This window comes from Podarcis liolepis (assembly GCF_965112155.1).
Source record: "Podarcis liolepis genome assembly, chromosome: 11".
In the NCBI taxonomy this organism is placed as follows: domain Eukaryota; kingdom Metazoa; phylum Chordata; class Lepidosauria; order Squamata; family Lacertidae; genus Podarcis; species Podarcis liolepis.
This window is the reverse complement of record NC_139565.1, coordinates 47,308,446-47,327,742: the sequence shown is the minus strand read 5'-3', so window position 1 is coordinate 47,327,742 and position 19,297 is coordinate 47,308,446. Positions and strand designations below refer to the sequence as shown.

Here is a 19,297-nt window from a genome sequence, read left to right as displayed (position 1 = left end):
TTTCACCACACGTGCATGCTCAGAAGTGGTTTACTGTCACGCACACATGCGCAGAAGCAGTCTACTGCTTCTCCTCCGGTTGCGAAAACCTCAGGTTCCGGCCGGACCTCCGGAACAGTTCCTGTTCGCAATCGGAGATACCACTGTAGTATCTTTTCTCTAGTCTTATTTTCTGGGATATGAAGGCATATTTATGAAAGAATTGCCTTCCTCATTTGCTCTTGAGGAACAACAAAGCTTTCACATTCAGGCAATGGCTGATTAATGCGCGTCCAAAAGACCCACATGCGCATTGCACTGAACCCAGAAGTGACCCAACACAGCATGAAAAGGCTGTAATGGGGAGAGGAGTGTCATGGGGCAGGGAGCACTTTCACAAGCAGGGGTCAGCAACAGAACCCCCATTTGAAATTGCTATCAGCTGTGTACACTTTTTTAAAAACAAACAAACAAACCCCAGGTCTGTAAGGCATTGTCAATTTCTCCTTGGATTTTGTTAGCACATAATCAAGCATGGGCTGTAAGTTTTGTGAATAAAGTTGTTTAAAATAATTCAGTATTTAAGCTAATGTTTAGTCCTTTTAAAAGTAGATCCCAGTGTTCAATAGTCCAGCAATAAATGGAATGCTGAGGTGTCAAGCAAATCTAGTGGATTTTGTTACAGAAATTTAAGGTATATTGAATACACTTAACACACACTTCAAGCTATCATTTAATCTGACAAAGTAGAAAGTATTATCTGCCTAACCTATCTAACTGAAAACAAGTGGAACATAAGAGATAAGTCGTGTGGGTGGGTGGGTGTGACTAGATCTTTGACCAAGTTGCTAAACCGAGCTGATATTAGTGAAGGTAGCTTTCAACGTATTGGTCTTACGTAAGTTTTATTGAATGTCGAAAATTAGCGACTGCCTTAACTCGTATGTGAACGTTGCCAATTCCCAGGCACATTTTGCAAAAGTCAGAAAACTGAAAAGGCACCACTGATGTATGTTGACAGTCACCATGCATTTACATGGAAGTCTGGAAATGATTCAGGCTTATTTGTTTAGTCCGCGATCCAGTGTTCTCTTTCACCAAAAGTGACTAACCAAGAAAACCAAGGAAGTTCACTGAGTGACCTTGGGCCAGTCACTGCCTCTTAGCCTAATCTACGTCACAGGGTGGTTGTGGGAATTAAATGAGGAGGGGGAAGAACCATGTAAGACACGCTGAGCTCCATGGAGCCCAAAGGTGGGATATAAATTCAACAAATAAATAAATAAACTAGAAAGACTTTCTGGAATGTTGTAGGGAAACCTGTTTAATAGTGTGGTCTGTGTCACATGGGGCTGCAGTGAGAGAGGGAGGAATTGCCTGGAATTGAGCAGAGGATTCTTAAGCCAATGTTTAAGTTCAGTAGACACCCCCTCTCATGGCACTGCAACCTCATGCAACACAGCCAAAAATGTTGTGGTAGGTCTCCCTGATCTCTTGGAGGGATGAGGCGCAGTGGCTTCCACAGAGGATGAGGAGGAAGAATAAGGAATAAGGAAAGATCTGTTGTGTGAGCTTGAGTTCTGCTCATGCAACATTGGAGACAGCCCTATGATTATTATTTTTAGAATGGTCACTCCTCCACATATACAGATGCCTGCACATTTCATAAGCTAAAGGGTATAATCTATAGAATTCTAGAGTTGGAAGGGACCATGAGGATCATCTAGTCCATGGTGGTCCAACTCATGGTTCAACTCAATATCTTTTTGGGCAGCTCTTGGCAACATTTGATGTTCCCCCACAGGTAGATGAGGCACTGGGTTTGGGGAAGGCGGTGTGAGGGTTCTGACAGAGTCCTAGAGTGCTCCACCGTCTTAGTTAGTGCCTAGTTAGTGCTTTACCAGCTTTGGGAAGGAGGTGGGAGGACTCTAGGACAATGCCAGAGCCTTGCACCTCCTTCTCAATCTCTTTGGGAAGGCAGCGCAAGGGCTGGGGGCTGGAGTGGGCTTTAAATATTGGCCTTGCTGCCTCCCCTGTTGTGCAACGATGTATTGTCCAGCCTGTGGGTTCTGTGTCAAAGTACTCTTTTCAGACCCATTTGGTCTGAAAGGTTGGCCTGTCCTGATCTAGTCCAACCCCCTGCAGTGCAGGAATCTTGCACCCAACATGGGGCTCAAACCCACAACCATGAGATTAAGAGTCTCATGCTCTACTGATAGGAGTTGTCCCTAATTATTCAATATATATTGCCTTGCTGTTTTCTTTTTCAAATGCCTGCTTTTTAGGAGAATTATACAACCACTGTCAGTAAATCAAATAGACATCTGCAATGGAACTGGACTTCCGAAATACCCTTGGAATGTGTGGCTCATGCAGTAAGGATCAGGAGCACGGTGAGGTTTTCTGAAGTTTGGAGCAACTGGAGCCCATGGAAGATAGCAGATGGTGAGCAAACATTGTCACCTTTAAGTATGAAAGAGCAAAATGCCCATTGGGGGAACTGTATTGTCACTGTTGAATGCAAGGACAGAGAGCCTATAGCCTGGCCGATAGCAAGGGCATTTTTGAAAGCAGTTGCTCCAAATATAAGGCATGCTTGTTTACACATTTGCACACACGTTTTGTTGAAGAACAGTGTTACAGAATCTGAGGAAGCATGATTTTTGAAAGATTTTGGAAGAATTTTGAAAGAATTTTGTGCTTCATTTTTCATGTCCTTTTGGGAAGTGTTGATGTGTTCGATTTGCATTAAGAGCAAACAGAACCGATCTTATCTGCTTGCTCTCTTCCTTGCTTGCTTGATGATTTAATTTCTGTACTGCTCCATATACTGCAAATATCTCTAAGCTGTGTACAGAAAACTGAAGCAACAACAGCTAAAATGTAAAAATTACATACATTTGCATGTAAAAATGTTACATTAGTACAAAGTTAAACACACACACACACACATATATAATCCATATCAATTCATTTTCCTTCTGACACTGCTTCCATCCCTAGGACTAATTAGAGTCATTTCAAAATGTAGCTTTGGGATGAAAATACTCTATTTTTATAGAAACAGCAAAACCATAATGGCTCACAAATGCTGCCTCATCATTCTGTGTTCCCCTTTAAATTGAACAAAGATTTCGTTACCACATGCACTTTCTATTCATGGGATCAGTGGGTGTTTCTTCACAAAATACTTATAAAAATAATTAAGTAGCAGGAAATACAGGAAATTGCAGACAGCTCAACTTACGCCAACTTTCACTCTTCTTTCAAAAACATCATCAAAACCCTCGTTTTCCATGACGCCTTTGACACAACTCCCTAATTCCAAAACAGCATGCCTAAGTTAGTATAACTAAAATGCATATTCCTTCCAGTAGCACCTTAAAGACCAACTAAGTTAGTTCTTGGTATGAATTTTTTTATTTTGACTATGGCAGACCAACACGGCTACCTATCTATAACTAAAATGCATATATATTCTTCCTCTGCTTTCTTTTGGCTCCACATCCCTCCACTGCCTCCACAACACTAACGATAAAGTGGGAAACCCCCTGAGGCTTAGAATTAACCTATTGTGTACTGTAGAGTACCAAGGCACTATTTAAATAACTATAGTGCACATGGCAACACTTTATTGCCTTTATATTTCTCTATTTTTTCCATTTATGAGTTGCTTCGCATAAGATATCTCAAAGCAATCTAAGAATGAAAACATCAACAACAAAAACAACCATTGCAGAAATTTCATATGTAAAGCTATTAAAGCCATTATGTTGTTGGCATCCGTCTGTCTAGAGAAAGAATGGAATGCACAACTAGAGGTGAAATGAAACTGAATGTTACCTCCCCATGCGCAAGCCTAGGCAGTGAGTATAGAGGTCCTGGGTTGCCCAGACAATGACACCCCCCCCAAGCCTTGCTGATGTGGTCCAAAGGAAAGCAGAGCAAAACATTTGGCACCAGATTGACAGCAGGAGTTGCCAGAAGGAGGTGTACAAGGCGCCATCCAACCGTCTTAGGGACTCCACTCCCGATTTGTGTAGGAGAGGTCACTTCGATGCTGCTAATGCAAGCAAAACAATGCAGGAGGCAGCAGTTACGAGTTTCTTGTCCCTGCAGCCACAGGAGGTGCCGTGATTCTCCAATCCAGTGGTTTTACTTCACCCACAGAGGTGCACTCCATTGTCTCCTGAGACTGATGGATGCCAATAACAACATGGGAGCAATCTCTTCTCCCCAACTCCCCAATAGATATCAAGGAAACTTCTGAGACAACTTTGAGATGAAACAACAACTTCCAGATGATTTGTTGTTTGGCTTCTTACCGCAAAAAGCTCAGAGCCATGTAGAACTTTTAGGACTGTCCCATGTACTTAACAGCGTGAGCTTTCATAGAAAGAAGCCTTTGAGGTGGTGATGAAGTCACACACACAAATGTACAGTGAGTTCTAGTTACAGTGAATGAAACGTAATCCTATAATACTTCTTCAGAAGTAAGCCTCATTGTGTTCGTTGTGTTTATTCTCTGGTAGGAATTGTTGAATTGTTGCCCTGGAAACTATTTTTTTATTTTTAAATTAAAACTCTTAATTTACGGAGTGGGGCTGGAATGCCTCAAAGGGTGCCTGTTTCATTGTCACAATTATATGTACAAGCAAATCTCTCTCTCTCCCCCCCCCCCCGTTTCTTTGTTCAGGGCTGGATGTCGTAGACATTCGCTGGCATTTCTTATGGCCAGAGGGTAATAAGTTCGTTGAAATGGGTTCTGACGTCAAGTATTGCTGCATTGGGGCGGAAAATAAGAGTGTACCGAAATTTTATTTTGGTGATAAGCAGATGAACGTTGGACTGCAACGAAGAGTATTAGTTACTTTGAAAAATGTTACCCGTTCCAAGAGACTTGGCTACACTATCCAGTGTGATTCCGAAAGCGCATCTCTCTTTGTGACCAGTAAGCAGAAAATATTTGGTGTTTCCATTGAGGGAGGGGATTGTGTCCATCTGAGCAGCTTTTTATACTTCCTGGCCGGGTTCATGAAATTTTGTAACAGGAATATCTGAAGAGGAGCTCATGTCCTAAAGTAGGGGTGACGAACCTTCTTTCCTCCTGACCAGAGCTTCTCTTTATCCTCTGAGCAAGAGGCCTTATCACAGTTCAAGGGCACATTCTATCTCATAAGAGAACTTGAGAAGGACCACTGATGTGCCTGGTCTGGGGAGAGTCCTGTGGGCTAGATGAAGACCAGGGGGCGAGACACTTGACGTTCCTCACCCTCTTTCCAAAGGACTGCCTCCTTCCGTTCTTCACACACCTCAAGATATGGAGAGGCCCTTCTCCATATCCTGATATGTGTGGGTGGGTGCTAGGTTAAGTTGGGAGAATGAGAGAGTTGTTTATGTGGTCACACCTCAGTTTGTGCCCCATGTCTTGTTAAGTTCCTACATCTGGTGATGAGTTTTGTTCACACGTGCTTTTTAATTCCCCATGTTTTGGGGGCCTGAATTGGGTGTTTTAAGAATTTGCCATGCAGTTTTCAGCTTTAGAAATACTGCTGATGATTGTTCTGTTCTTTGGACATTAGTAGCCACCTTGAGTGAAAGTTTGCAAAGTAGAAAGATATGATATAAATTTTCCTAATAAATGAATATCCTGAAAGTCACCATGACCGGCTCTATCAAAGGTGGCAAAAATATCAGATCAGATTGATTTGATCTGCAAAATTGGTAGTCAGTTGATGGTGTGCTCACAGCTGACCCTAAGAGTAATTGTTTTCAAAGGTGGTTGAAAGAATGAAATGAAAGAGAAAAACATTATAACCCAGCCTTGTTTCAACAGACCAGCCTGATAAACCCAAAGACCTAGCCTGCAAAACAGAAGACATGATTAACTTAGAGTGTACCTGGCACCCTGGTGCTAAAAATATGGATGCTGAGTTGCTGTGTCCAGGAAGCTTCACCTTGTCTGATGGGTAAGTGTTCTGAAACCCTGATCCTGACAGGAGAGATCCTTAGGAAGTGAGAACAGTTATGCCAGCCATCATAGTATACCTTTTTTTAAAGCAAATGAGTTGATGACAAAATGAATTACAGGGACAGAAAGTGTCCTGGGAGATGACCAGAGGGTTGGATCAAATGGATTATTTGCATACAGGACTTAGGTAGAGGAAACACTTTACCTTTGTGCCATAGGGGTAGAGGGGCTAATAACAACAACAACAACAACAACAACAACAACAACAACAACAACAATAATAATAATATAAAAACAACTTTTATTTATATCCCACCCTCCCCAGCCAAAGTCAGGCTCAGGGCAGCTAACATCAAATATATAACATTAGTATATAATTAAATTACCTCCTAAAAACAGGTCAAAATCAAATTAAAGTCTAATTAGATGGCTTTCCGCAGGGTTAGGGTTGGGAACAGTAAGTGCTGATCAGTAAGTGCTATAGCCCTCCAGATGATGTTAAGATACCATTCCCATCATCTCTGAGAGCCCTGACTAATGGTCATGCTGGCTGCGGCTTAAAGGACATGGTTCAGAAGGAAACCTAGTTAGTGCTAACTAGGAATTTGTTGTGGAGGTGGTAGGGTGTGTCATTTTAGGGGGTGAAACTTAATTTTTGCCAACTTCTTAAGTGAGGGGACTTTAAAATATGTTTTTGAGTGTGAGGAATTCAACTCTGCTATTCTTTTTGTGATTGGACAACATTTAGCTTGGTAAGTCTACGTTTGAAGAAGAAGCACATAAACTGCTTTCGAAAAACCAAAGAATTTTAATTTTACCTCTGAAAATGTCAAGTAATGCTTAATAATAATAATAATAATAAACTGCAAGTACTTGGCAATCATTTTTAATGATTTCTATGCATTTTTACACACATTTTACTTACCAAGCAAAACTAAATTATATTAATTCAACTAAAATATATTTTGAAATCTCAAGTAAGTTACAACATTTTAGCTCCCCTCATTTTTGGAATTTGAAAGTTGAAAAATTCAACATGCCCTACTGGGGGTGGTGTGGGTGGTGGGTGGGAGAGATGTATGCATTTTTTTAAACCCTGATTTCCACTTCTATTATGGTCCAAATATTCTCTAATATTCTATTTCTGATGGAAGAACAATAAACTCTCTTTTCTTCCCCTCCGAAACGTCAATCACCATTTCTTGAAAGTTCTTCCAATGAAACGTATTGTAGCTCGACCTCTTCCCCATTCTGTTCATTCAAGATTGGCAAGCAAACCATATACAATTTAATACTGACATCCAGAAATTGCATTGGAGAGAAACTTACCAATCTTACTGTTGATGTAGCCCACAGAGGTAAGAGTTTATTTCCTCTATCTGTGTTACACTTTACCTACTACCACCATCTGGAAATAAAGAATAGGCTCCTGCATATTGCAGCTGGGGCAAAACATTAAACAAAATTCAAGCTACAACTTGACATCCCCCAAGTGGGTAAAACAAACTCTTAGGTGATCCAGTTCTTTTGCACAAAGAGAATTCTGGGCAAGCTGAAATACCAGATTGGTAAATCTCAGCAAATATCTCCATTTTACCCTGTTCTGTTTGCTCCCAAGTGATAAGAGGATGATACAGTGGTGCCTCGCAAGATGAAATTAATTCGTTCCGCAAGTTTTTTTCTTCTTGCGAGTTTTTTGTCTTGCGAAGCACGGTTTCCCATAGGAATGCATTGAAAATCAATTAATGCGTTCCTATAGAAACCGCTTGCCAGGCTGGCGGTGCGGAGAAGGGCTTTTCTCCCCACCGCAAGCCTTCAGGACAGGTACGGGAACAGAGGGGAAGGGGCGCAGCGCTTCTCCTCTGTTCCCGGGGCTTGCGGTGGGAGGAGGGTTTTTCCTCCCCACCGCCAACATTCAGAACAGCATTCTGAATGTTGGCGGTGGGAAGGAAAACCCTCCTCCCACCGCAAGTCTTCAGGACAGCCATCCGAAGGCTGGCGCAGGGAGAAGGGCTTTCCGCCCCACCGCCAGCCTTCGGAGGAGCCTTCCAAAGGCTGGCGCGGGGAGAAGGGCTTTCTGCCCCACCGCCAGCCTTCGGAGGAGGTCCGAGGACAGTGGGGAAGACGCTGTGCTTCCCCGCTGTCCCGGAGATTTCCCTATGGGCTTTCGTCTTGCGAAGGAAGCCCATAGGGAAAATCATCTTGCGAAGCACCTCCAAAACGGAAAACCCTTTCGTCTAGCGGGTTTTCCGTCTTGCGAGGCGTTCGTCTTGCGGGGCACCACTGTACTTCTTACTGCTACCAATGGAAGCAGAAGAAGTAGGAACACAGAAAGCTGTCTTCTATCAAGCACCAGGTCCATCTAGTTCAATATTGTCTATTCTGAAGAGCACTGGCTCCCCAGGGTTTCAGAAGGGCTACTTGGAGATGCTGGAATCTCCGGCATGCAGAGCAGGTGCTCTTCCAGTGAGATAAGGCCAAGCTAAATGCTTGTGTTAATTTTAACCCATGAGATGGCAGTGCTTGCAATGCACTGCGTTGCCCCCTTGGTATTTCCCAGTTTCAGTATGTGATAAAGATCCAGCTCCAAATTTCCTGCTGCTCTTTCCTTACAGGTTGGCTGATATGAGAACAGGATTCTGGACTAGATGTACCATTGGCCTGATACACAACTTAATTGCTTCCAGAACTTAAACGGGGTGCAAAACAAGAACAATATGGAATTTCCCCCCCAGTTGCCTGTAGGGTGAACTACATTTAGCTGCTAAATGAATAAAATAATAGTCAAGGCATATCATCTATATTATTATTATTTTTATGATATTTTTGTGGATACAACAAGAAAAAAGAAAAAAACACAAATACCAAATTACACACAGGAATAACTATAGACACATAATTTTCTTAGCAAACATTATAATGTATATTGGTCTTAACACTAAAGACCCAACCTCCCGTCTATTCCATATTTCGATTTCATAATACTTATTGCCAATACACACTTTTATTATAATTAAACTTATTCTTAATATATCTAATTTTGTTTATCTACCTTGCACTATTACTGAAGTTCATTTATATTAACAATGAAAGTTGACATGACCTCCAGAAGGATCTATACCAGGTTATCGGTGGGGTGGGCTTTTGTTGTTGTTGTAAGGGATGGTCCACTGAATATTATGCGAGGGAGATTAGCCGTAGTTATGGATACTGAAAGCACCAGTTTCCCCAAGGCTTAATTTGGGTTGAGACTGGAACTCATGGACAAAAATAGCAACTAAATGCTCTGATCAATGCACATATCTCCTGCTCGCCCCCTCACCTTAGTTCTCCTGCTCTCTCTCATTTCTCCCTTCTCCCTCTTTGGTACTGCTATAGCTGTGAACCTGATGCCGGGGATGTTGGGAAACACAGCAGGACTTTTGGGAAACTTGGCTCAGTGCCCTGTTGGCATTTGAGATGAGCAAGGGAGACCTTATTTTCTTCCCTTGTCCCGTCTCCTTAGCAAAAGCAGGTTGGTGCTGAGAGAGAGGGGGAATTAGTTGACTTTTTACTTTTCTTGAATTAAAAATTGTGCTGGAGAAGAAGTCTGTGTGCGGCATGTTTGTGTGTTGCAATGTTCAGCTTGGATTTGGGGCAAGCATTTTGAGCTACCAGAGTTTATAACTGGGCCTTTTTTATTTCAACGATTTGTACAGTGGTACCTTAGGTTACATACGCTTCAGGTTACATACGCTTCAGGTTACAGACTCCGCTAACCCAGAAATAGTGCTTCAGGTTAAGAACTTTGCTTCAGGATGAGAACAGAAATCGGGCTCCGGCGGTGCGGCAGCAGCAGGAGGCCCCTTTAGCTAAAGTGGTGCTTCAGGTTAAGAACAGTTTCAGGTTAAGAACGGACCTCTGGAATGAATTAAGTACTTAACCCAAGGTACCACTGTATAACAGCTCCATATTTTAAAGAAATATTGGAGCAGCTTACAACATTGTACAAATATCACAAGCAGATAACACAAAAAAAGCTGTTGTGACAGCACAGAACAATTTGATAAGCTATCCTTCTGAAAACAGTAACATAGAACTAAAACAATTAACATATAGGGACTATAATGGCTACTAGCAGAACCAAAATACAACTGAGACAAGAAGACCTTCCCACCAAGTATCTACTAGCATATATTTATTTATACGGTGCTTTTTTCTGGGGGGACACATACCCCTAAACATTTTATGAATCTCAGTTTGGCTTCATTGAGGGGTAGTATTTCAATGTGAGTAGGAAAATGAGAGTACCCCTAAACATTTTTTTTAGAAAAAGACACTGTATTTATAAATAGCAGCAGTAGAACTCTCACTTCCTCTTATCTGAATTTATGTTCCAAGGCAGATTATAAACTGCAGCAGAGGCATCTCCAGTTTTTATCATGGTATTCTATGAAACTATCCTGAAATAATTCAGAGTTATTATTGCACATTTTTTTACTGTCCAAATTCACTGAATTGCTCTTACAGAAGTGTACATTTTTCTTTCTCCCTTTCAAACTAGTTCATCCTGCAGCCCCCTACAAACTCCATGCAGGTTATACAAACGCTACTACCATCCAGTTACAATGGCAGATAAATGAAATAAGCGAAGCCCTGTCGCTGTTATGTGAAATTCATGGTGCTTCTCGTGATGGGGAACAGGTAAGAAGCAAACACGATTAGCACAAAGAAATGTGTGGTGGTCTTTTTCAGATTCATAACATTTGTGGCTTTCCTATTAATTGCTCAACCTATAGTGAATGCGGAGAGCTTAGAAAACACTAGACGGCAATCTTTTGCATGATTGTTTTAAGAAGTATGGAAACTAGTGCTAAAGGAAAAGCTTACTTACAAAATGTACACTTTTAAAAAAAGGTTCAGAGGCATACAAATTTTATGAAACGTGGTGTTGTTTTATTGTACATGGTTGTAAAAAGTACACGGTTGTAAAAAAAGAATATAACTTAAGTCCCCTGTCCACACATAAGCAGCTGTGGTTGGGAAAGCAAGAATTTGTAACAATGTATTGGTCAAAGTCCTACTCCCATCCATTTTACAGATTTGTTTTGGTTTTCTTTCTTTATATTTGTTATCCTTTAAATTTAACATTGACAGTGTTATGGTTCTTGCTGTATTCTGTGTGAAAACTCAATAAACACAATGGTAAAAAAAAAAGAATAGACTGATTACTCTGCAAAAGCAAAGTATAGTGGTGCCTCGCAAGACGAAAAGAATCCGTTCTGTGATTTTCTTCGTCTAGCGGTTTTTTCGTCTTGCAAAGCAAGCCCATTGACGGATTAGCGGATTAGCGCTATTAGCGGCTTTTAGTGGCTTTTAGCGGCTTATCTGCTGATCGGATCAGCTGATAAGTGGCTTAGCGGCTTAGAAAAAGGGGGGGGGAGGAAAAAACCCAGCAGGAACTCACAAGACATTGTCGTCTTGCGAAGCAAGCCCATAGGAAATTTGTTTTGCGAAGCACTTCCAAAACGGAAAACTCTTTCGTCTAGCAAGTTTTCTGTCTTGCGAGGCATTCGTCTTGCGGGGCACCACTGTATTTTTTTTTTTATAATGTGGCACAAAACTTTCAGCTCCTGAAGGGACCCCTGTGTGTCAAGATCTTATTCCACAGAACTGTGGCATATAGTGCTTACAAAGGAAAACACTTGTTCGCAAGTTTTTGGGAAGCCATGGTTTATGGCTTACAGCAAATGAGTTATTCTGCCACTTCTCCCCTGAACCAAAAGGGGAGATTTCGCCTCTTTTCTTTAAAATATAAAGCAGTAAAGAAACAAAATAAAATCACAGAATTGTAGAATTGGAAGGAACACCAAGTGTCATCTAATCAATGCAGGAATCTCAACCAAAACACCCATGATAGCCCATGAAATTTGATTTGCTGTGACTTCCAAATGTGCACTTGGGCCTTGTTTCCCTTGAAACAAACCCACAACCTGATGCCTAGCTATGTTATTGGCTTCCTGGTTGTTTGTTTCTCCTGAATTAGCCACAGTGGTCCTGCATTCACACAACAAGCCACAGTGGAGGGGGGGGGGATTGCTTGCATTAGGGGTGAAGTGGGGGTCATCTGCTTGTTCATTGTAAGCCGTAAACTGTGGCTTACTGTGATCGGTGGTGTGACAGATGCCCATTGTGACCGGTAGGACAGAAATAGGTGTAGCCACAGTCAACATCAAGCAAAGCCAACTAATTCTAGTTCTGCTCCCATCCTCCTCCTAACTTAGTTCCTCAATGGCAACGCTGAGCCTAAGGAAGAAGGAGCCAGGACTGATAGCCAGGACTGGGTGCAAAAAAAGAAGTCAGGCAGGTGTGGGCTGCCTGAGGACAGAGTGAGGTTGGTGGAGCAGTGCCTCATTTGCCCCAATAGACCAGCCAATGCTGATTATGATGTGTGAATGAGACTAATATATTGAGCTGGGCTGGCTTCCATGTAATCATGGATGTGATTATAGTTTGTTGTTGTTGTTTAGTCATTTAGTAGTCATGTCCGACTCTTCGTGACCCCATGGACCAGAGCACGCCAGGCACTCCTGTCTTCCACTGCCTCCCGCAGTTTGGTCAAACGCATGCTGGTAGCTTCGAGAACACTATCCAACCATCTCGTCCTCTGTCACCCCCTTCTCCTTGTGCCCTCCATCTTTCCCAACATCAGGGTATTTTCCAGGGAGTCTTCTCTTCTCATGAGGTGGCCAAAGTATTGGAGCCTGAGTTCACGATCTGTCCTTCCAGTGAGAACTCAGGGCTGATTTCCTTCAGAATGGATAGGTTTGATCTGCTTGCAGTCCATGGGCCTCTCAAGAGTCTCCTCCAGCACTATAATTCAAAAGCATCAATTCTTCAGTGATCAGCCTTCTTTATGGTCCAGCTCTCACTTCCATACATCCCTACTGGGAAAACCATAGCTTTAACTATACAGACCTTTGTTGGCAAGGTGATGTCTCTGCTTTTTAGATGCTGTCTAGGTTTGTCATTGCTTTTCTCCCAAGAAGCAGGCGTCACCATCATTGTTAAAGGTGTGAGCACAAAAAGTTGGTACTTTCAACCAAAGCAAATAAGCATGCATAATGGTAGCAAGTCTTCTATCCTTAAAGACCCTGTGAAATATATAGATTGAAAACCAACATCACAGCCATGTTATAAACGAAGGTCCCACCATTAGCCAGATCTAGCTTAGGACTCCTTGCTGACCAGTGTTGGAGTGTGTGATCGAACACAAAAGTACTGGTTGAAACTTGATTCGTTTTGATATAGCCCAGTTCTGCATCTTATTAGTTTCTAATGTGGATGGATGTATTGCATAACATGTTATTTTAAATGCAACTAAAGGTTTTTAACAATAGAAAGCTGTAGTTTGACCCTAAACATGTTTAATGTTCATGTTTTGCAGAAAATCGTTACAGTTCAGTACAGTAAAGATTCACATCCCCAAATTATCCTGGATGGGTTGCAGCCGTCTACAAACTACACGTTAAAAGTACGCTGTGGTGCTGCTAGACATTTTTGGAAATGGAGCAAATGGAGCGAAAGTAAAACTATCCCAACAAATGAAACTGGTAGGGATTTCATGTTGTGGGGAAGAAGTTTGGGGTGACCAGGTTTATAATCCTCTTCTGCAGGATGCTGTTTGCCCACAACTTACAAAAATTGTGGGGAAATGCTCAAAAGGGAACTTTTTCACTTTTTGAATGTGCAGAATGAAAAATGGCAAAATTATAAAAAACGTATGGAGTAGAAGACCCACTCCTCCCCAATCTCCCCCTCTCCTTCTTCCTATAATGGGCATTGGGAAGAAGATACAGTAAATTTATTTAATCTTCTACAGACCCACTTGTGTGGGTTAACTAACAAAGGAAAATAATGGCTGGTACCTGTTTTAAAACCATGGAGGCTAGCACATAAAGAGCCCAGGCAGCAGAGCTTAAATCCTATCGTTAGGCAGATTAAAGAAGCATAGGAATAGGTCATTTAACCTTCTTTTAATAATGTGTTCAGCTGCATGAAGCTGTTTTGCAGTGAAACAAGCCACACGCTGAAGTAAGTTTAAAATATACTTATAGTCATGCATTGCCTTAAGCAGCCACAATAAGCAAATGCAGGCATGAACATTATTGGGTAGAAATATGGAGAGAGAGAGAGAGAGAGAGAGAGAGAGAGAGAGAGAGAGAGAGAACAGGAACAGGAAGCAAGCCTTACTTCCTCCCTTCCAGGAGAAGAGGGGATGTGACATCACTGAGCCTACTCTAGCAATTTAGAACTCTGTGATCCTTAACTCCTTCACATACTAACTAACATTGTTAGATTTGACTGCAAATCTTCCACATGGACCTCATAATGCAGCAGTGGCAGCAAGGATTTTTCTCTCCCTCTTCCTCCACTGGGACATCTAGAGTACTTGTAATAGTTCCCAGGTCCCAAGTCCATTGTTATAAGGTGTGTGTCTGAACCACACTCAAGTTTATTCCTGCACACACTACCAAGAGGTTTAGGATCTTTTGTTGGAGCTAGTGACAAAGAAGCCTTGTTCAGCTGCTTTCCCCATCTGGGTTTTATAATATGAGCTCCATTCCACAGTGTATAACCCTGTTTTATGTGCTTTGGTTTACAGCTCCATCAGGGCAACTGGATATTTGGAGAGACATTGACTCGTGTTTGGAGAACTGTAGCATAACGATATTTTGGAAGGTAAGTCTTTCTGGTCATGAAGCCAGTGATGATGAGAGATTTCACCCCTTCCACTGCTAATAACTAAAAACTGCAAGGCTTAGACTATTTTTTTTAGATAAAGGATGTGGGTGACGCTGTGGTCTAAACCACAGAGCCTAGGGCTTGCCGATCAGAAGGTTGGCAGTTCGAATCCCCGCGACAGGGTGAACTCCCATTGTTTGGCCCCAGCTCCTGCCAACCTAGCAGTTCGAAAGCATATCAAAGTGCAAGTAGATAAATAGGTACCGCTCCGGCGGGAAGATAAACGGCATTTCCATGCGCTGCTCTGGTTCGCCAGAAGCGGCTTAGTCATGCTGGTCACATGACCCAGAAAAACTGTCTGTGGACAAACGCCAGCTCCCTTGGCCAGTAAAGCGAGATGAGCGCCACAACCCCAGAGTCGTCCGCAACTGGACTTAATGGTCAGGGATCCCTTTACTTTTACCTTTACTTCACATATACATTGTGCATTACAAATCATTGTTCCATTACTGTTTGATTGTGTGAGGCTCCCTGGGAAATTACTAGTATATTTTTAAGCAGTTTGTTAACTGGAGTGTTAGGAGAACCTTTGATCCTGACAAAATGTAGCTCCCTAACAAAAGGACAGGATAGGTAAGCTTGGCCAGGAGGCTTCACCAGTCTAAGCAAATCTTCTTACCCCCTAAGTGCTCTGCTGTCCATATATCCAGAATTCCACAATGGGAGCTTGGGTACCATCTCATTGGGGAGAGACAATAGTTTAGTGGGGCCCATGCTTTGCATGTGGAAGGTCCTAGGTTTAATCCCTGTCATTTCCAGTTAAAAGGATCCAGTAGCAGGGAATGAGAAAAATCTCTGCCTTCAGTCCTTGAAAACCAATGTTGGTCCTGGGCTAGTTGGATAAATAGGTTGACTCAGGCTGTGTACACTTGACCAGCTTTCAAGGCTTCGATGTCATTCCTTTTCTTAATTTGCATTGAATCTGGTTTAGTAGGGAAGCACATCAAAACACAGTAATTCATTAGGAACAATGCCCTTTAAAATCCTATGCCCTCTTAAAATGTGGGGTTTTGGGGGGGGGGGCGGAAGAATTATTGGGTTGTTGTTTTTATTTTAATTATATATTTTGTGGTTTTATATTTTGATTTTATTCTATGAACTGCCCTGAGTCCTCCAGGTATAGGGCGGTATATAAATTCAATAAATAATAATAAAAATAACAGCAGGATCATTATAATAAGATTGATACGGATTCTGGTCAATGTTGTGTGAACACCAGTTTCCAGACCAGCAATGGGAACACACTGGGTGCAAAGTTACACAGGTGTGTGTACACAGCCTTGGAATTCCCTCCAACTTGAGCTGTTGGTTTCAAAGAACAGGATGGAACCATGTTCCCTGTAAATGGGCAGGGGTTTTATATGGACCGGTGTTTTTTTCCCCCTTTCAAAAATAAAAAGACTCAAAAGCCATTATGCAAGAGAGTCGTCGTTCCAGAATCTGCCTGCCCAGTTGACTCACTGGTCTTGTCGCTTCACCCTGCATGCAGCTGTCAACTGACAGCTTCTGATTTCTCAAGACAAAAATACCAAAAGAAAAACTGACATTTCTTATAAAGAATAATCAACAAAAACAACTTGGTCCCGTTGTAGAAAAGGACATTGTTTTCCTCCCAATAGGCATCACCAGACTTCCATGCTCACGGAAGAATTGTAAAATATGAGATATTGTGGGAAAAGTTAGAGGAACCTACTGAAACGCATCGCAGTGACATAAGCCCCACATTGAATAATTGCACCATTTCCCTTGGTAACTCATCTTACAAAATCAGCGTCTTGGCAAGGAACTCTGTGGACGCATCTCATCCTGCTGTGATTGTCATCTCGGCAGCTGAAGATGATGGTTCGTACAGCTAAACTTGTTCTAATATGTGGTTCTTCCTTTTGTCCCAATGAGATAATGTTATGCCTACCAGATCTGAGAAATGTACAAGAACCCCTGTACACCTAGAACTCCACCTTCTTTAATTTTCCTTTGTGGAACTGCCATGACTGTGCAAATACAGACATTGGGCTTCTGGCTGACTGAATGTCTTGGAGTTCACTCAAAAGTAGGTTTCTTAATCCTGTGCATTAAAATACTAAATTGTGTGTTTTTTCCTGCCACCACATCCCAAGGAGATGGGTAGCACCTCCTTGCTAAAAAAATCAATTTTGTATTATTTCTCTTCCACGTACACATGGGGTTGTAACAGATTTAGTGACTCGTTATGTGTGAGCCAAGCTGAGCCAAGCTGTGGTTTAGAGACGTTAATCCTTGTCCTGAGTGGTTGAGAGGAATAATTTGAGATGTCTTGTTTCCAAAGCACATAACATCCACAACCTGCTGTGTTGTCTGGAACCAAAACTGCACTCAGTGTCAATTGTGGTTAAATTTGAAGAAGCTATCTTCAGGGAAAAAAGGATCAAGTAGGTTTGCTTTAAACCAAGAGTCAGCAACATTTTTCTGATGGGGGCCACATTTCCTTTGAGGGCAATCTGTGCTGTAGTCACAAGTGAATAGGAGTGCCCCCCTACTTTCTTTCTGCTGCCCCCTTCTCTTTGCTACGCCTTTCTTCTTATTTTTTCACTTCCTAGTCAAATGCAGGAATTGGGCCAAAGCCTTAGGGCCATAGATTGTTCACCTGTGTTTTGACCTAACCATTGCTAATGTTAACCACAGTCTCTCTGGACAACATCATAAACCGTGGTTAAAAGTAAGCAGCAGTGAAAGCTGTAGAAATTCGGCTCCTGGCCACACAGAAGTAGGAGAAAGGGATGACCCCGTGACTCAGTGCAGCTCATTCACGTGCTATGTTTGACATTCAGATGTGGTCATTATCTTGTTATTTGGTCTAACCTGATGCAACAAATACCGTATTTTTTGCCCTATAGGGCGCACCGGCCCATAGGGCGCACCTAGTTGGGGGGGGGATAAAGAAAAAAAATTATTTCCACCCCAGGTGTGGGGCTGGGCGTGGGGCGGGGGAAGCCCAAGCTTCCCCCGACCCCAGCCCCCAGAACAGGATGCTATCCGCAAGCCTAGGGAGCCTGACGGGAAGTCGCGCCGGGCTCCCAAGGGTTGCAGAGAGCTGCCCAAAGCCTGGGGCGAGCTCCGCTGCGCTCCCCAGGTTTCGGGCTGCAGGCTGCTGTCAGCAAGCCTTGGGAGCCCGGTGGGAACTCCCGCCGGACTCCCAAGGCTTGCGGATAGCTTCCTGAAGCCTGGAGAGCGAGAGGGGTCGGTGCGCACCGACCCCTCTCGCTCCCCAGGCTTCAGTGAAAGCCTGCATTCGCCCCATATGACGCACATACATTTCCCCTTCATTTTTGGAGGGGGAAAAGTGCGTCCTATAGGGCGAAAAATACAGTACTTGCGTTTGCAGCTTTTGGCTCTCCATGTTGTGATATGCACCTTGCTTCCTTGAGTGTTCCAGGGGCAACACTACAAAGTTCAGTGTCCTTTGGGTGAGATAGCACTCAAAGCTCTTAACTAATGCTACAATATACTGCTTTTTAGGAAACATGAATTGCAGCATGGAAGACACACAGAATAACACAGAACATGGCATTTATATTGCTTGGCAGTCTCAAAGCAGGTTTGATGGCTACGTCGTAGACTGGTGCAACAACCCAAAGTCCCATCTTTGTGACTTACAGTGGAAGAAGTTCGGCCCCAATGACTCCAGTGCTCTCATTACACATGGTAGGAACAGCATACCATTGTCACTGAATGACTAATTCTTGAGCTGAAGAGGAATTGAAACTTCTTATAACTTTGTTGCTCAAGAGCACAGTGGCAGTTCAGCTACGGCTGTGCTTGGAAGAAAGTGATTATCTGAATCCATTTTATTCTTGATCTTACTTGGGGACAGAATTGGCCTTGCCTGGTTAGATGGATGACTTTCTCCAGGAGAAAGATGGGGGTACAGTGAGGAAGCTGTCAATTTTCATCAGTAACTCAGTGGTGTGTGTGTATACATACATACACCAACCATTGACTGTAGTATTCCCTTGGATTGTCCCTATAGGTGGGGGGCAGATGGCTTGATAGGGATGGTTCCAGAGAGTAGCATTTGCCTCCTGGCAATTTAACCACAGGGTGTTTCAGGGCATCATATTCTCCCCAATGCTATTTAACATCTGCTAGGGGAGTGGTCATAAGGTCTGGAGTAAAGTGTATTTTTCTGTAACATCTGAGTCAGGAGCATGTCCTGAACTGTTTCCTAGATGCAATAATAGGCTGGATGAGGGCTAGCTAATTGAACGCTGAGAAGACAGAGATCTTAAGGGTTGGTAGTTCCCAGGTCCAAGAATTCAAATGTCTGCCTGTGCTGGATGAGGTTGCGTTCCTTCTGCTGGAGCAGATACATCGTTTGGGACAGGGCTTTTTTTCCAGCCAGAACTTGCCAGAACTCTGTTCCAGCACCTCTCAGGTGGGTGCCATTGCCCTTCTAAGAGAACAAGGGAGGTGTTCATGGTGAGTTTTGGCACCTCTTTTCCTAGAGAAATAGCACTGGTTTGGGAGCAAATCAATCATTATTAGAGGCCCAAGTGACCTGTGTGGCTTGCAGATCCTTAAAAACTA

The 19,297-nt window shown here is 42.7% G+C and overlaps 1 protein-coding gene across 6 annotated transcripts in view; it reads left to right on the top strand.

The window, feature by feature from the left end:
* The window catches only part of OSMR (oncostatin M receptor), a 46,603-nt gene that overhangs the window by 16,601 nt on the left and 10,705 nt on the right, over positions 1–19,297 (top strand). For all 6 annotated transcript variants that reach the window (XM_083465812.1, XM_083465817.1, XM_083465816.1 and 3 more), the window contains 9 exons: positions 2,265–2,424; positions 4,676–4,930; positions 5,816–5,948; positions 7,160–7,308; positions 10,494–10,633; positions 13,377–13,542; positions 14,595–14,671; positions 16,354–16,576; positions 18,230–18,415. In XM_083465812.1, coding sequence (XP_083321938.1) covers positions 2,265–2,424; positions 4,676–4,930; positions 5,816–5,948; positions 7,160–7,308; positions 10,494–10,633; positions 13,377–13,542; positions 14,595–14,671; positions 16,354–16,576; positions 18,230–18,415 — 1,489 coding nt within the window. The remainder of the gene's footprint in view (positions 1–2,264; positions 2,425–4,675; positions 4,931–5,815; positions 5,949–7,159; positions 7,309–10,493; positions 10,634–13,376; positions 13,543–14,594; positions 14,672–16,353; positions 16,577–18,229; positions 18,416–19,297) is intronic.